Source organism: Haliaeetus albicilla, chromosome 13 (assembly GCF_947461875.1).
Source record: "Haliaeetus albicilla chromosome 13, bHalAlb1.1, whole genome shotgun sequence".
NCBI lineage: Eukaryota > Metazoa > Chordata > Aves > Accipitriformes > Accipitridae > Haliaeetus > Haliaeetus albicilla.
Window position 1 is genome coordinate 7012370 of NC_091495.1, and position 14776 is coordinate 7027145.

A 14776-nucleotide genomic window follows, 5' to 3' on the forward strand; every position below is an offset into this window, starting at 1 on the left:
GAAAACAGCAAGTAAATACAGCTGTTAACATTACAAGTCTACAACAAAGACCTAAAAAACAGCTTATCACATACCCCTTAGAAAGGGCTTCACAAAATAATTCAGAAATTGAAGTGTGGACATACATGCAACGATATGCCTTAAACAGATGTTCAACCTTTGAGTATGTTTGTCACTAACAAGTAAGGAGCCACGTCACGTCCAACCCTCCACCCAGTACAGTTAAACTCCTCCCCAGGAGGATGTCCACAAGACCACAACTTGTTTCTAGTATTCAAAATCTCAGACACAACTGAATTGGCCAGGAAATAGCAGAATTGTTATGGGGAAAAAAAGGTAAACTATTTTAGAAAGAAAGTAAAGTTCATCCTACTTCTTTTTCAGATGTGAAACAGGAACCTGAAGCCACTTCTTCCACAGAATGAGAATGCTTTAAAACATTATTACATCTTTCTCGCACGTAAACCATAATTTCTTTTTGCAGAGAACACAGCACATGTGACTTAAGCAGATTTCTTTTTCTGTCACTGTTAAATTAGCCCACATTCAAGTTCGATGGTATTCCCTTTCCCTACAACTCCCAAACACCACAATTTCATAGAAATTTACATTTTTAAATATTACAATTTCTTTGACATACGGCAATGGTAGATATTAAGAATCTTGTAACACTTTAAACAGTGCTTGCAAAACTGGCTGAGGAAAATTGTGCTTCTCTAAAAAAACAACAAAAAAACCCCCAAACCAACCAACAACAAACCCTTAAGTCACTTTAAATCCATTAATATTTGTTTGTCAACAGTTTCCTCAAAAACGATCTCACCCAACAAGCAGGCATATACAGTTCTGAGGACCACCCCTTGTTTTATCAGAACATTCAGGACACCCAAAAGCAATAAAATGTAGTAGATTGCCATCCTGTAGGTCAGCTAATTCCCCCCATGACTCATTTCCCCACCTGTCAGCTCCAGAGGAAGCAGTCCAGGAGACTAAGACAAGCTGCAATACCTACTTGGTAAATGCCTGCAGACTTTGGACTACAGGCTGATTTTCTTCTTAGCTGATGCCCAAACCTGCATATGCAGACAGCTAACAGGGCCACCAGCAGTTACTGCTCACTCCAAACAGCACGACGGATACGTGGCAACGTGCAAAATGGGGAAATGGCATTGATCAAAACACAATTCTTCAGTTATTTTTAAACGACACCACTGCATGTAACTGGATCAGAACTATTTTGTCCACTCTTCTTCACCCGAGGGAGCGAACCTGTAATCCTGAAGTGACCGAAGGGAGCGCCAGCATCACAACATAAGCAGCTTAAAACTTAACTCTAAATAACATGCTGTATCCCACCTTCTCTAGCAATCCACGTGTGCCCTAACTGTGGATCTCCAGTGCTATGTAGCCCTTCTGTCCCTCCACCATTTCCCAAAAATGTTTTTGCAGGAATGCTACTACACAAGGAAAAAAGCTGATTAAACAGGAACTGTAGACAGTCTTGTTCCTCCTCCTCTGCAGCTTTTGTATTAACACCAATCCCCACCTTTTTGTTTTGCTCTTTCTGTACTGCAAAGCCTGTCTTTGAGAGGCTCCCAGGTGCAAGTGAACTGTCAACTCTGGATGAGTTATGCCAACAATATTTAGACAGATAGCTTCCAAAATCTGCTGGGAAAAAACCCAACCATATAACCCCAAATAACTAAACTCTCAGCATAAAAAAAAAAAACGTAACGTCACCTTTTACACTCCCCTTCCTCCATTAACGTTAAACAGCATCAAGTAGAAGATCCATCCAAAATTGGACTGGCACCTAACTCTTCTGGCAATTTTAAAAAAGCAGTTCTTAACAAAAGCTGACAATTTAATTGTTCTTATTTTCATGCTGCTGCACAGTAAAGACAAAAAGACAGTGCACTCAGGGCAGGGGGTGAGAAAGCTAGAGATTAAGTTATTTGCTCAGCAAAACAGTGGAAAAGTCTGAAGAATGAAAATCTATCATGCTTGAAAAAACAAACAAGGAGCAGAGAAGTGATACACTAAGATTCCTCAGGAATAAAACCAAGACAAGACCTAGTATCAATAAAGACACAGACAGCTAATCACTAACAGGATTCACATGGCATCTCTAGGACCACAACCATCACAACCAACAGTCTCAGAGGCAAAGTTTATCCTTAAGCTGCAGGTATAGCACTGCACACTTAAATGTTGTCATCTGCAGATTCCTGATCCCATCTTCCATTATGAATTCTTCTGCCATAGACAGTTTAACTGCATTGTCAGTTAAACTGGGATATTCCTCACCCCAGTTCTCTTTTAAGAGAAGAGCTCAATATTTCATTTGAGTACCAAAATCTCTAGATTTGGTTTTCTAATATAGCTAAGGAAGAGAAAATTTAGTTCCTTATCAATACTTCAATTGCAGGTTATTAAACAAAACAAAAAAAATCAGCCTAATTACCTTTTTGTGTAGGTGGTTGCAGCATTGTTGACTGATGCATGAAACAGAATTCTGAAGTACAGGACAAAACAAGTAGTTAATTATACTGAAATGCATTTATAGCAAGTTTAACAAGGTTGTTATCAAGTAGACAGAAGTGACATCTCAATTCAGTTAAGTCTCAGTTGCTCACCGTTTATATTTTTATGGTTCCGGATGCTCCAAGACAAGTCTTCCTTGATTTTTAGAAGATAGCTATGAACTGCTTGGCATCAAAAGGATGTGATCACATTTTGTCTAGCATTAGTTTTCTCTGTGACAAGCTACTCCATTTAAACAGACTTTACTCCACACAACCCTGGCAGACAGCATTCATTACTAGAGCTGAGTAAGTTATGAATAATGTGATTTATTCTATAATTTTTGGCTCTCTGTTTAAGATGCCAAAGCAGATAATACATCTCTATTAATCCTCTTTCGAAATCTTCAGACAAATTTACTGGTGTGTTCAGAGCTCACTCAGAAACTCCTGAAAGAAGTTAGCAGCAAATAAGCTCTGTAGGGGTCTTAGCATAGAGGTGAAATCTGTTCACTGCCTACATATTTTCTTCTATGTAACTCAATCATTATCTGCAAGAGCTATCAAAAAGTACACCATATAATTAATTTCCAGACTGGTCCATCAGAATCCAAGTTTCAGGTGAAAAATTAAAACCAAGTTTTTATAGAACATAATTTCAGCAGTAAATTTCTTCACAGGAACTTTCATCAGCAATTGGAGGGCTGAATATAAAAAAAAAAATTAGTAAGTTTCAAATGTGTGCTCCTGTCCAAGTACTGCTTTTATGAAGTACTGTAACAAACAAAAATGGTACAAAAGTGTCTTTTTGATTGGAGTGTACAAACTGAAACTGATCACACATGGACTAAGCTCTCAAACATGCTGGAGGGTGTGACTGAAACAGAAAGGTAGTCAACCAAAAAGTGAACACCTACAAACCAAGAAACCAGATAACAGAGCGTAAATGGGTTTAAAAAAAAACAAGGAGAAAAAACCCCCACACCAAACCCAGAACGGACCAAAAAAAAAAAACCCAAACCACCACACCCCACCATTTATACCATACTAACAAAACATGAAAATCAGAAATGCTTCCAAATTCAGCATTAAGTCGAGTAAAAAAGGAATCTAAACAGCAACAAAACTGCTTTTTCTTAGCACTGTAGCTTAGTTAGGGAGCTCAGTCCAGCTCCAGACTCTACCCGGTAATATACTCACCAAACCTGCTTTCACATGGAGCAGACAGAAATTTTACACTCTTAAAAAAACCCTCACATATACACTACTTCAGCCAAGGTAGTATCCCCAGTGTTCCCTAGATCTGCTCTAAGTGTTTAGGCCACATATTGAAGAGGAAAAAAAGGGAAGGCCGATGATTTTTTAATCAAATACAACCCACATGTAATATTTAAAAATCAAGACTAAAAGCAGGCATCATTTAATGTATTTTAATAGCAAACTTACAGGAACAGCACAGAAGACAGACAACATTAAAAACATGTACTTGCATGTAGGACAACTCAGTTAGAAAAGTATAGTGAATGGATGGAATCTACTGTATGATAAAAATGCTACAAACACCATTTAGTTGCCATTGATAAGAAATTTACTTGTTTAAAAAAATCCAAATGCTGGCATTGTCCAGAAAAATTTGACAGGTTTATTTATAATTTTTTTTATAAAGTTGAATTGTTGAAACTTGTTCACTGAAACATTTTTTTGACCGCATTGATGTTTTATGTCCCCTCGTTTATATTAAAAATCCACACACAAATGAAAATGGAAAAGAACTTGCCAATACCCAATTCTGTCCCCTATTTTTCCATTTGCAACCATATACTTAGGTACCTTTTAACCCCATGGAAAAAATATCTAACGTTCATTACTACCAATAACAGGAAGAAGATTTTGCTTCGAGAATGACAAACCCATCATAGTGAAGTTTAGGCACGCTCTCCACGTATGCGGCGTGCTAGCTGGATATCTTTTGGCATGATTGTGACACGTTTGGCATGGATAGCACACAGGTTGGTATCTTCAAACAGGCCAACCAAGTAGGCTTCACTTGCCTCCTAGTGTAGAAGAAAAGAGTTAAGAACACTTTCACTCTCTGAGCGCTGGGAAAATAAAAATAATAATTCAAAGTACAATGTAACATGGCATTAAGTTTAGGCTTCTATCTTTATTACTCACAAACATCAAAAATTTTAGATTCTCAAAAAATAAAAGCCTTGATTTTCTTATAAACCACCGAATAATCTACATCAAATTTGCATACTACTGCCATTTGGTGAAAACATCCTCCAGAACACAACTGAACCAATACTCTGGCAGGACTCTCACAAGATACGGGGTTATCTTATCAAAAGGTTAGTATGTTTAGAAACTTTTCCTTTCAAAGGCTAGGTTACACGATTTGAGTGACTCGTCTGCTGCCTCTTCCAGAGCAAGAGCTACTGAGCATCAGGTGAAATTGGCAGGTGCTAGGGAAAAGCAGAGCAGATGTTCCTCCACAACACAGAGTTTGGGCACACAGCTCCTTGCCATAGGATACTGAGGAGGTGGCTTAATTCAAGAGTTAGCAGAAAAAAGGTACTGAGAATTATTAGAAATAAGAGAACAACTCCTTTAGCTCAGAGCTCCTTGAATCACCAAAAATGGGACAGCAGTCAGAGAATTACCATCAGACACTTCTAGTCCTATACTTTCTTCCTGCCTAAGCATCTCCTCTCTACTTGGGACACACAGCACAACCCCTCACTATCACAGAATGTTCTCACCTCAGGTCTATGAAAATCATGGGGTCAGCACTTTGGAGTGATAGGACAAGCCCTGTCCTGGGAAAACCACAGCCCTGACCACAGTGTTTTCCCTGTTCCTGAACGACTGCAGACAGGATTCTGGGTTAGACAGATGCTCAGTTGGACCTAATTATTCTTCTGGCTCACGTTAAGTTAGCTGCTATTAAGCCCTGCACAGCCATGGTAACTGTTTACACATTTTTGGGTTGACACAGCATTCTAACACCTAATAATCTCCTAGGAAGCATCTCGGCATGCCGGCATCAGACCAGCACTCGGACCAGGCCACAGCACACAGCTGGGGTGAGAAGGCAGGAATGATGGGGCTTGCTTATAGAAAGGAGGTTGAGGTCCCCCCTTCTAGAATACAGACAAGAGAACAGCTTGTGTGAACCATTTCATTACCAGGAACCACAAAGTCAACTTACTAGGTTCAAAGTTCCTGTCTGAAAACACAGATTATCTAACATGAAGAAAGAAAAATATTTACTACAGCAGATGAGGACTGTAGTAAGTCATTTCATATGCAGTAGGACATGGGTACCCCAACACAGTTTTGCTAAATCACTACATGAAAAGTTAAGACACCTCACCAAATAAGCCATGCTGACGCAAACAACATGGTACTAAAGGGGTTAAAAGTTTGGGGCTTTTTTTTTAAATTTTTTTTGCAAATATGTAAGCAGGAAGCACTAGGAATAGTACGTGAACAAGTTCTATACCAACAACTCCTTAATGCAAAACCAAGAACGTTCAAACCAGCCTTCTGAAAATGTACTAACTACTGACCAAATTTTAATAAGCAGTTCCTGCTAAAGAGACACATAGGTAAACCTCAGAATTTAACAACCACCACATTCACTTACAGCAGTAAAGACAGAACAACAACTAAAAGCAAAAGCAGCAACTTTGCAAATGCACACAGTCACCTTTTGAAGCTAAGCATGTGCTCAAGTTTAGAGGATCTCATGGCATATGGCTCGGACCTTATCAAGTGGAAGTCATTAACTAGAAAAAGACCATTTTGCCTGCAATATCAGATATTCTACAGTTACAGAGAGGTTCTGGAACAAGGGTTCAACAGCTAAAAGAACAGCAAAGACCTGTCTTTAATTGGGAGTGTCTTTCTAGCATAAGAGGGAAATGTTCCCATGATAAGAAGAGAGTCTTGGAGGGGACCTAACTTAGATACCGTAATTTGGGCCAGAAAAAGCAATTGGTATTTCACCCTCAATATACTCTAAATAAGTTATTTAACTAATATATTAAAAAAATGTGTTTAGCACCAACTACATCATACGGCCGCACTTATTTCCCTAACCATGTTTAGATGTGGGTCATCAAGCTGTTTTTCTATAAAGAGCCTTTGAGGATATCAAGGCCTCCATTTAGACACACTAGAACAAGCTTTATACGATGCTTTCCTCTCAGACTGCATAGCTTTCAGAGGCAAAACCTCTAACACAGCTCAAGGATAGAGGAAACAGATTTATCTTAAGGGTCTTAATAAGATGCACTGTCCTGCCAAGTGCAACTACTTGAGGGGTGGGGGCTGTTAAAAAAAACAAACAACAAAAACCAAAAAAAGCAACACCCCCCCTCCCCAAACCACACTTGGAGCCTTTGTAAGGAGCTGCTGACCTGTCACTGCGTTATTTTAGCCTATGGTATCCATAGGGCATCACCAGGTCCACTGCGAGGAAGGGAAGGCTATGGGGCACATCAGCCCCACATCAGCCCCGCCTCCCCAGGAGGGGCCACGCCCACCACGGCAGCCCACCAATCAGGCACAGCTGGGGCTAACCCTAGAAACAGCCTGGCCAATGGGGGTGGGAGGCGGGGCCCTCCCGTACCTTCAGTCTCCAGGTTTTGGGGTTTTTTTTTGGGAGTGGGGGGGGGTCTCGCCTTCCCCCAGGACCCCCCCCCCCCCCCCCCGCAGGGTACTCCCTCCCCTGGGCGAGGCTCACCTGCAAAGCACCGATGGCAGCGCTCTGGAAGCGCAGATCTGTTTTGAAGTCCTGAGCAATTTCACGCACCAGGCGCTGGAAGGGAAGTTTGCGGATCAAAAGTTCGGTCGACTTTTGATAGCGCCTGATTTCACGGAGAGCCACGGTACCCGGCCTTTTAATTTTAATTAAAAAAAAACAAAACAAAAAAAATTAGTATTCAAAACATGTTCTACACCACCTTAAGAATACGGGTTCATCTACTGAACTAAGCACCACAGACATTCTCTTTCCACTAGAAGAGCCCCAGCGTTTACAATACAAAACCAGTTTCACTGGCAAAGGGTCCCCGGTTTCTCACTATCGATCTGTGCAAACTTCCGCTGGCCCCAGCAGGGATCCCTCAGGCCCCGACTTCACCAAGGGGAGAGGTGGACAGCACACGTCAGCTAACCGATGCTAACGCATCTCGGGGCGGACGCGGCAAACCGCAACGCTGCCGTGAGTTAGCTGGTTCGGCTGTAACGCAGGTGCCCTCCTAGCCGTCGGCCCGATGGCAAGCACAGGTTTTAGGGGTTCTTCCCCAAGACGCTGTCAGTGTTCACAGAACTAAGAGAATTTGTATTCTGTGTTGTATTATCAGTACAAAGTATCTAGCGTACTTCCCGGTGTTAGTTTTGGTGTCAGAAGGACAAATTCAGATTAATGATGCACTTCTGCAGACTCAAACTCCATCGGTGAAATTAATACCACATTTATTTCTGTGGAAACTTGGTATTTTTCCTGCTCCAGGTTTACTACCTTTCTCCCAGTCGATTAATTCTGCCTCACACCTGCAGCAAGAAGACTTTTAGATTTTAAACCCGCTTCACCTTCCCAGTCCACTTTTTCCCCGTGGAACACGTACACCGAGCCCGTGAGCTGTTACTGTTCCACAGCAAGCAAGGACGGGAAAACTTCATCACTAGAGGACCGTCCAAAAGATCCGCCGCCCGTTCCAGCCTATATCCTCCCGCCAATACAGAGACAAACGCCTCTATTTGGGACGGCCAAGCGCAGGGCAGGACCGTTCGGGGAGGCCCCGCGCATCCGTGGGCAGGTCGCGCCCTCGCGTGGCAGATCACCGCCCCTGCACGGCCGCCACCGCCGGCACGGCGCGGAGGACGGATCTAGACCTTCGCAAGTCAATTAAGATACGCCGGTAACAATAAAACTTCGCGGCGGCGCGACCCTGCTGCAGCATTTCAATAACCAGAAGTAAAAAATAAAATTAAATTTAAAAAAAAAAAAACAAAAAACGCAGAGGCGCGTTCGCTGTAAGGCGGGCTAGGTTTTTTTGGTTTGGTTGTTTTTTTTTTTTTTTTTTTTTAGGCACCGCTACCAAAACGCCCTAAAAGGGGCTAATGATAAATCCCGGGTCGATGCCCGCGCTGGGCACTTACGGTAATTTTTTTTTTTTTTTTTTGCGGCAGGCGGGGACCCACGCGTGCGGCCCCGGGGAACGGGCGGAGAGGGAGCGCAACGCGGCGGCGGCAGGGAGAAACCCCCCCCCCCTCCCCGGCCCCGCGGGGAGGGGGGGCGGCGGTTTGGGGGGGGGGAGGTTGCGCTCCCGGTACCGGCCCGTCGCCGCCTCTGCGCGGCGCTGCGCGTACCTGTAACGGTGCGGCTTCTTCACCCCGCCAGTAGAGGGCGCGCTCTTGCGGGCGGCTTTGGTGGCGAGCTGCTTGCGGGGCGCCTTGCCGCCGGTGGACTTGCGGGCGGTCTGCTTGGTGCGGGCCATGCTCCTGCCGACGTCGCTGCCTTACACCTGCCGGAGGGGAGGGAAGAGGGGTCGGCCGACCCGCTCGGCGCGCACGCCCCCGCCGACACCTGCCCGCCCACCGGGCCCCCCGCAGCGGGCGGGAGGGCGGCCCCCCGCCCCGCGCGGGGAGTCCCCTGCCCGCGGCCGCTGAACGGCGGGGCGAGCCGTTAGCCTCGGAGCCCGCGGCCGCCTAACGCCTCCGATCGCCAACGGGTTAAAAAAAAAAAAAAATAAGAAAACATTTTAAAAAAATCAGAAATTAAACGCCTGCCGATGGCGAAATATTAAAATACAGGTTTTTTGCCCACGAATTCAATAGTGAGGCGGCGGCGACTGAAGCCGAGCAAGCCGCCCGCCAAGCAGGCGCGGAGAAGCGCCTGCCGCCTCCAACCCCCCCCCCCCGCCGGCCGCCCGTCACCTGCGAACTGTTTGCAAAATAACCGCCCGGCAAACATCGGGGGGCTGGCACCCGACCCGCCGCTTCCACCCGACGAAAACCTCCTCCGAAACTGCGGAGCGGCTGAAAGCGGAGGAGCGGCCCCCGCCAGCCCTCCGCCGGGCAGCCCGGCCCTCGCCGCCGCCCGCCTGCGCTCCCCGACCCACGGCAACGGCAGGCAAATCGGCGTTTACGGCGCAAAAGGGAAAGGGTCCGGATAAAGTGCGAGAAAGCAACAAACTTTTTTTTTTTTTGGGGGGGGGGGGTGGTGGTTTTTGGGTGCCGTCTTTCTCTTTCTGTGTAACTGCTTCCCCAAAGCTGCCTGGCTCCCAAGCGCCTCTCACAGGCAAACTCATCTCCCAGACCCAGAACAAAATGGAAACAATCACGAAATGCAGCCCTAGTCCTTTTGCAAAGGAGGAAAAAATAAATTGCAAAAAATAACGCCGAAAAAATCGCAAGGAACTCCAAACCATGTGGGTGCAGATGAAGGGGGAGGCAGCGGAAAAGTTTGCGCTCGAAAACCAAAAAATCGCTTTGGGTTTGGGTCGTTCCTTCGGCGGATTTCTTTCCCTTTTTATTGTTTTTTATGCAATAGGAAAAAAAATATGGTCGGTGACCAGAGAAAAGAGACAAGATGGTGAAGCTGAGCAACAACTGTGGGGAGCAGGGGAAGGAAGGCAGGAGAGTTACCCTGGGCTGGCGAGCGGCTCCTCTTTGCGGCCGCTTCCCAGCCCCGATCCGGGGGGATGTCGGGCTGAGGAGGCAGCTAAGGGGCCGGGGAGGCTGCTGGTGGGGGTCTGGAGCGGGGGCGAGGGGAGCAGAGGGGGGCAACGACCGCGCGAAGCGGGGCCGGGGGGTGCCGGCGGAAGGGAGCCGCTCCGGCTGCGCCGGGAAAGGCGGCGCGGGGAAGGGAGGACCCGAACCGCCGCCGCCTCCCGAGACCCCCAAAAGTTTTGTGGGGAGGGTCGGGGGGAGGGCGGCGGGGTGCCGCCGGGGGGGTGGCGGGGCGCTTTGGGGGGGAGGGGGGGCGGCGGGCGCGGCGCCAGACTTACCCCGTCCGCTGGGCGAGCGCGGCTGCCGTGCGGGAGGGAGGGGAGGGCGGGCGGGCGGGCGGGCGCGAGGAGGAGCCGAGGCTGCTGCTGCTGCCGCTGCTGCTGCTGCTGCTGCTGGCGGCGGCGGCGGCTCGGAGCACAATTGAAAGATGGCTGACTCGGGAGGGCCGGCCCGCCGCTCGGCCACGCCCCCGCCCGCTTCTCCCCGCCCCGGTCCCGCCCGCCCGCCAATGGAGCACAATGGAGGGAAGGCGCGGCCCCGCCCGCGGCTCCGCCCCCCTCCCTCGGCGCCGTGTGTACAAACACAAAAGACACGCCGCGCGCGCGAGGGGGATTCCCTCCCCCCCCTCACCGCACCGGGCCGGGGGCGCGCGAGGCCACGGCGGGGCCAACGGCCGCTCAACGCCACGGGCGGGAGCGGAGCCGAGCCGAGCCGAGCCGAGCCGAGCCGGGCCGGGCGGCCTCCCCCCCCCCCCCCCCCCCCACGCCCCGAGCCGACCCCAAGCCCAGCAGCGCCCTCCCGCCCCGCAGCCCCCAGCTGCTGGCACGCCCGGTCCCCGCGCCGGTCGTACCCGCCGGGTGGGCGGCAGGCACAGCAGGGGGGCCCGCAAAGCAAGCCCCCGGGGAGCAGGGTACGGGGCTGCCCGCACCCGGCGGGGAGGTGGGCCAGCGCTGCCGGGAGAGCTAGGCCTAGCTCTTGCCCCCACCAAAGTACAACGCACCTCGTCACCCCCCAGAGTCCGTCTTACTGGTTTGGGGTGGGTGGCTTTGGGTTTTGGGGCTGTTTTTTCTTTACGCAGAAGCAACGCCAAAATTCTCCCAGTAAGCAGGCCCGCCAGGGCTAACCTGGCGAGGATCTGCCGTGCTGTATTCCTCGTTCTGCAAAATAAGAGCCGAGCGGGGGGGGGGGGGGGGCTGCCGGGGTCACTTCTGCCTCAGAAACAAGCTGCAGACACGATGGTCCACAAGGAAAATCAGAGGTTTGGGAAGGAAGAGGAGTCTCGTTCCCTGTATCGGTGCTGTCAAACTCTTGCAAGTTTGAAATGCAGTTGTTAGAAAGGCAACTAAGTTTAGCACTGTCATCGCCGACAGATCCCATCCAGTTGTATTAGCTGCCATGTTGTTTAATGAGAAAATTCACTCTTACTTTAGTTTCTGTTAATGTCAGAAACGAAATGCCCTATGGGAAAGTAACCTCCACTCCAATATGACTGAACAGTCACTTGCAATTTTCTTAACTACATTTCAAGACCAGAGTCAAATTCTGTACTCACACAAACCGGTGCCACCATCTTGTCTGCCACTTAGGCATAAGAAGGAGCTGTATTTGATTTGCAAAGTTTTTATTATGGATGATGATGCAATTCAGTTCTGCGCAGAAACATCCAAGCTACCTCCAGCAGCAGAAGCAGTTTAGCCCTGCGAGCAGGGCAATTCGCTTGGGGCTGATCAAACCTGATGAGGAAAAGAGTGTTATCGTGGGCAGAACCCCCTGCTAAAATAGATATAGGCTGCTTTGGTGCTCAGATAAACACAACGGGCTGCTGTGCTACGCAGCCTGGTGTAGACATAGACCTCGGACCCTACGGTGAGTTTATGACAGGTGGCTGCCAGGAAAAAGAAACTACAAAGGATTTTGGTTATACTTACAGAAGAACTAGTGGAGTAATTTACCTGCCGATAGTATTTTACGAGAGGACAGCACCTCACCGGACAGCCAGAAAGAGAACTCAAAGCCGTGCGGTATTACAGGGCGGAGTATTCGCAAACGCTCCGTAAACTCCACAAGCCGGGCACGGGAACTGGCAGCAATTCCCAGCGTAACCCACGCAGCCGGTAACGAGCCGCTGGCCGAGTTAAAAGCCGGCAGCGCTGCTTCCCAGCCGCAAGCAGCTGCCCGGAGATTAATAATTCACGGGTTACCCCTGCCAGCTCCAGCTCCGAACGCGCTCGGACGCCAGGAGGGAGCCACCCCGCTCTCGCCGCTCCCCGGCGACTCCCCACGTCCACTCTCCCGCAGCCGGGAGCTGTCCCCGCCGCGCCCACCGGCCGCGGCCCTTCCCCGGCTCCCCCGGCGGGACCGAGCCCCGAGGTGACCTGCGGCGAACCGGGGGGAGGGGAGGGGCGGGGGCTGCGCTCCGCCCCGCCCCCCTGACGCTGACGGACGCGGCTGGCAGCCAGACGCGCCCCGCTCCAGCGCCCGCCCGGCTGGCTCGCCGCCGCTATTGGCGGAAGCGCCCTGGAATTCCATGACGTCGCGGCGGGGGCGGGGCGGGGCGCGGGGGGCTGTCCCCGGCGCTCGGGCCCCTTCCCCCGCGGGGAGCCCGGCCCGGCGGCGGCGGGGCCCACAGCGAACGGAGGCGGTCTCCGCCGGGAAACGGGGGACCGAGCAGGTCTCTCTGTCTGTCTCCCCCTCCTAGGGCCCCGCCGCCGGTAGTTCTGACCCATTTGAAATGCTCGAGAAATACCGTAGGCAGCGCCGCGGTGCGCTACTGCCCGTTACCTGCCTGCACGGAGACCCACGGAAAGCCCAGATAGGGAAAAACTGTTCCAATATCATCAGCTTTTCCACCCGCCTTTCATCCTTGCCGACTAACGCCATTAAAAACCCGCTTTTCCGGGGCCATGGGAACAGGCACGACCCCGCGGCAGCCCTTCGAGCTTTACCACAAATGCTGTTTGTGTGCCAACAGGACGCCGCAGAAAGAGCTGGCCCAACACTAAAAAGACTCCAGACCTTCTTCTTCCACTGGCAGGGCCGATAAGCGTTGGTTCCTCCTTTCCGAAGGCCTTTATCTCTGCAGACCACAGGGATCTTCCACCCCTCGGCGTCTGCGAGCGGCCGTGAAGAAATCTAGCCTAATGAGATTCCACCGGTTTAACCGACAATAACATGCCAACGACAACTGCGGTACTTCATCCTCACCCAGCGTAACCACTGCTGCTGCCAACATGTCCAGGCTGCTACGGGAAATAAGATTAGGATGGAAAACAGCTGGTCCAGATTGGAGCCAAAGAAGGCTCAAGTGATACTGGATAGAAAAGAGGAACGCTCGAATCGGAAGTTACCCGAGATGTTTTTAGCACCTTTCACAGAAAGCGCACAGCCCTCATTCAGCAAAAAAGAGGCAGATTTCCACCGCTCGCACTCATTTTGGCTGTCCAAGTAGCATGCATTTTCCAAAATACTCTCTTTCACCTTCACCTTGTTGGGAAACTCTCTCGTCTCGCCCAGGAGGCTCTGGGCAGAGGAAGGCAGGCATTTTTCATATTGGGCTGGATTAGTTGCAACTCACTGTATCAAGCTAAAAATACTGTTTCAAACTTGTTACTGGGAAAAAGAGAGTTGGTTTGGAGCAAATGCTTCAAGCTCAAGTCCTCTGAATAGCTCCTAGCCAGCTCCAAATGCCAGCATAAGGCACTGGCCCTGTTGGCCAAAGAGCCATCGGATCAGCCCCAGTAACATCACAGGCTGCATGAAGATCTACAAACAACTGCAGCAGCTATCGCAACAGCACAGATTACAAGCCCCAGAACAAAACACAGCAGAGCAGATGAAGTGTGCCTTTTCTGAGGTTATCCAGACAAAGGAGAATAAGTGAGTCTGGAGTATGCAACATTGCAGGTATCTTTCAGAAACATTTGAAAAAGGTTTTCCACTACAAGAGACATTCACAGTTTATCACCAAACTTCGAATGGTCTCCAATCAAAGTAGTAGTACTTCCTTCTTACCCCACCACCCCCGCCAAGCTAAAAGCACAAGCTAAAAATCCAAATTACTTAAGTCTAGTTCCAACTCAGCAAATAGAGAGAGGTCCCCTGCTATTACCCAGGGGAAGTTGGGGTTGTTACTCACTTTATGCAAAAAGCTACTCAGACATTTTGGTGAGGGAAGGAGTATAAAAGACTAGCTTTATTTATCTACAACACTCACTTGACTCCTACTTCCACGTATCTCCTCCCAGACCCAATTCTCCCTTCCTGTTCTCCTTCAGATCCATCTCTCTTCTCTCACTCATCAAACCTCCAACCACCCCTTGCACTAAAGCTCTGTGTCCTCGCTCCTATTCCCTGTCCCAGCTCCCAGCCATTTTACGATTTCATATTCCCTACTCACCCTCCTTGATTCAATGTATTTGCTCAGGCAGTTTCATTTTTCACCACCTTTCTCCTTGACCCTATCCCCATCTTTCATCGTCTTGATTTTCCACCTTCCCTGAGTTTTTCAGCCA

General features: G+C 49.2%; 1 protein-coding gene across 1 annotated transcript; it reads right to left on the reverse strand.

The window, feature by feature from the left end:
* Nucleotides 1–3938: 3938 nt before the first annotated feature.
* H3-3A (H3.3 histone A) lies at nucleotides 3939–10694 on the reverse strand. The gene is made up of 4 exons (XM_069800034.1): nucleotides 10544–10694; nucleotides 8904–9058; nucleotides 7273–7426; nucleotides 3939–4576 (listed from the first exon to the last, which is right to left on the reverse strand). Exons 2-4 carry the CDS (start codon nucleotides 9029–9031, stop codon nucleotides 4448–4450), a joined length of 411 nt encoding a protein of 136 aa, XP_069656135.1. The 5' UTR covers nucleotides 9032–9058; nucleotides 10544–10694; the 3' UTR covers nucleotides 3939–4447.
* Between the last annotated feature and the right edge of the window lie 4082 nt (nucleotides 10695–14776).